This window comes from Elephantulus edwardii, unplaced genomic scaffold (assembly GCF_000299155.1).
Source record: "Elephantulus edwardii isolate Elephantulus edwardi_28Jun2011 unplaced genomic scaffold, EleEdw1.0 scaffold00356, whole genome shotgun sequence".
In the NCBI taxonomy this organism is placed as follows: Eukaryota; Metazoa; Chordata; class Mammalia; order Macroscelidea; family Macroscelididae; genus Elephantulus; species Elephantulus edwardii.
In genome coordinates this window covers 289777-293123 of record NW_006400106.1, presented here as the reverse complement: position 1 = coordinate 293123, position 3347 = coordinate 289777, and the positions used below count along the sequence as shown (strand labels likewise).

The 3347-nt window shown below is 30.7% G+C and overlaps 1 protein-coding gene across 1 annotated transcript; it reads right to left on the bottom strand.

Moving 5' to 3' along the window:
• Positions 1 to 485: 485 nt before the first annotated feature.
• Positions 486 to 1451, bottom strand: LOC102852091 (olfactory receptor 5K2-like). Its single transcript, XM_006902007.1, has one exon. The coding sequence runs from the start codon at positions 1449 to 1451 to the stop codon at positions 486 to 488; it is 966 nt and encodes a 321-aa protein (XP_006902069.1).
• Between the last annotated feature and the right edge of the window lie 1896 nt (positions 1452 to 3347).

The following is a 3347-nucleotide window of genomic DNA, read 5'->3' as shown; positions in this document are numbered from 1 at the left end:
AAAAAAGAGAGAGAGAGAGACAGAGATGGAAAAAGAAAAATATAGCCCTCCCAAGGAGGGAGTCTTTCTTTTACTTTTAAAAGAGAGGAGCGAACTGGGGGATGGGGGGAGAAGCCTGGACAGGTAGAGAAGTGCAGCAATGAATGAATGGAAATCCAAATTCTCTGTAAATGTTCATTAAAATTATTTTTAAAAGAAGCCAAAAAATGTTCAATAGGGTTTTATTTTGTATTTATAACATTAATTTTGGTTTTGATAATCTCTGATACTGAGAGAAATGTAATTTACAATATACTACATTGTTTATTGAATGGATTAAGAATATTTTTATTATCTTGAATTAGCATTTAGCACCCCTATCTCTTTCTCCTTTACATATTACTACTTCACCTAGGTTATGTTGTGATATATTTCAAGATTTTATATACATTATGTATGTTTTCTTTGTGTAATTTCATTTGGAAGTTTTTGCAGTATTTAAATCATTAAGCCAGAGTAGCTGTCAATTTTTTCATACTTTCTTGAGATTTTATCTTCAGAATTTTTCTCAAGGCATTTATTACTTCCTTATTCCTCAGACTATAAATAAAAGGATTTAGTAAAGGAACTACGATTGTAAACAAAATAGCAGCTGGTATGTCCTGATTTCCTTCTTTCAGCAAATTTGGTCTAATGTACATGAAGAAAATAGATCCATAAAATAATGAGACAGACAGCAAGTGGGAAGCACAGGTGGAAAATGCTTTGACTCTTCCCTCTTTGGATTTCATTTTGAAAATGGTAAAAAGAATGTAGAGATAAGATATTAAGACACTGCCTATGGTGAAGACTTGAATTGATCCTGAAAGGATAAACAGTATTAATTCATTGAGATAAGGATCCACACAGGAAAGTCTGTATAAAGGAAGAATATCACAAAAAAAGTGGTTGATTTGATTAGATCCACAGAAAACTAACCTAAATAAAAGTCCAGTATGAACTATGGAGTGCAGGTTTCCAGCTATGAAAGCCCCAGTGGTCATTTGAATGCATAATTTCTTTGACATCGTGGTGTGGTAGTGCAACGGACTGCATATGGCCACATAGCGATCATAAGCCATTGCTGCCAGGAGAAAGCAGTCTGCAGTTTCAACAGTGCAAAGAAAATAAAATTGTGCCATGCATTCATAGAGGGAAACAATTCTGTCTTCAGAAAAGAAATTCTCTAGCATTTTGGGGGTAATACAACAGGCACAGCAAGAATCCACAAGAGCCAGGTTTGCCAGGAAGATGTACATTGGTGTGTGAAGACTGCATTCTTTTGAAATCAGTATCACCAGACCAACGTTCCCAACCATGGTGATCAGATAGATGGCAAAGAACAGTACAAACAGGAAAGTCTTCAGCTCTGGGTGATCCATAAATGCTTTGAGGATAAACTCATTTTTCAAGGTGTTATTTTCTTCAGTCATCCCTGACTTCTCTGTTAGAAAAAAGTTTTGGATAAATACATGCTAATTTATTATACATATGATTAATGAGGTTATTGAATCCCAAATTTCCTATCCCACCATGTGTTTAATAGATTTGTGTGTGCCTAATTCTGGGAAGAATAAATCTTCTTTTGACTATTGAATTAACTTTCACCTCCAACATATTTTCAAGGAAACTATGATTGAACATACAAAGATGATTTTAAAGCCTTGAAAGGAATATTTAAGGCAAAAAGCTTGTTCATATGGGTTCTAAGAAGGTCCTGTGTTCATATGGGTTCTATGAAGATCACTTAAAAGTTAGCAAAGTAATGTTACCACACAATTCAAATGATTTACATTGTACTGTTTAATAATGTTCAAATGATTAATTTTACTTGTATGTTTTTAGAAATTTGTTATCTTCCATATTAGAAGAATATACATATAAAAAGAAAATTCTTTTTTTAAGGAAGATTATTTACAAGATTATTTAAACCCTGCAAGATAGGGAGGAAAAGTGGTGTGGTTAGAAACAGAGATTAGAGAGGTGCAGAAGAAAAAAAAAATCCAAAAAACCAACTCAAAAACCAGAACTGAGAACAGCTGCACTAAAAGTCTACCAAGGCACTTATAATATTATTTATATATGCAATGTAAAATTATACATGTGTGTCTGTTCATAGAAAAGTTTTTAAAAGTGTAAATGATACCAAGAGAAACTGGAGAAATCGTAAATGTTAGAAATTGCTAAACTCAGTTATATAACTATATGTCAAAACATGAATAAAATTAAATGTCAAACTCAGAGTAAGAAGTTACCTTTAATAAATGTAAAATTTCTAAAAATGTTTTATAGAGATTATACAGATTAATGGGAAAATATACTAGAAAGTAGATAAAAATTAGATCAGAAAAATCTCAAAAGAAATACAAATTTTTTAATTTTTTAAAAGCTTATAACCTCATTATTAATTAAAGAAACATCATTTGAAATAGTTAGGATGTATTTGCAATCAAAACAGAATTTTTTTTAAAAAGAGGTGATAATATGTAGCATAATTTACTACATGTGAAATTGAAATCCTTATGTATTGTTGACCAAAATATAAATTGGTACACTATTTGGAAAATAATTTTATATACATAAAGAACCTCTTAAATATCCAACTCTTTGACCCAATAACCATGATTCTATTTAAAAGTAGTAAGTTGAAGATCAAGACTTATATGTTGTGGTATTCATTTTAATATCATCTATAATAGTAAAAATCTGAAACCCTTTATAATAAATATTTAGCCAATGTGATTAAATAAATTTGAGTCATCAACATAATGATTAATTAAATGTTCATCAACAAAAAAATGGAATGAGAAATTATGGTACATTTATACAGTGTAATACTATGCAGCACTAGGGAGCAACAATTTCAAATAATATTACATAATCTCAGAGATTGAAGAGTCTTACACTGAGTTAACTAATTTGGTATCTTAAGGACAAATATTGCATAAAACTATTATAGTAAAAATGGATAACTAGTAAGATGTTTATTAAGGTCCAAGAGGGGAAGAAAAGGAAACCTGGGGGCTGAGGGTGGGCAGGGTGGAAACAAAGGGGTCACAGAGTTTGCTGGGCAGAAGGAGGAGTTGACGGAATTAGAAAAGATTCATGTGGACCTGAAAAGATGGGGTGATTGTAGGTATAAAATAGATTAATTTTATAAAACATAATGTGTGGTAATGATAATGTGAAATACAACGTGAGTTAAGAAATGTGTGTAATACAGTGTAAACCAATTTTAATGGAAACTAATATAAAGTAAAATTTTAAAAAAGAAGTGATTACTTAGTATTTTTAATATGATGATAAAGTAGTCATAGTAAAAATATAAA

Bases quoted from the DNA above. Each gene is read 5' to 3' on its own strand.
- LOC102852091 (XM_006902007.1), bottom strand. From the start codon at position 1,451: ATGACTGAAGAAAATAACACCTTGAAAAATGAGTTTATCCTCAAAGCA.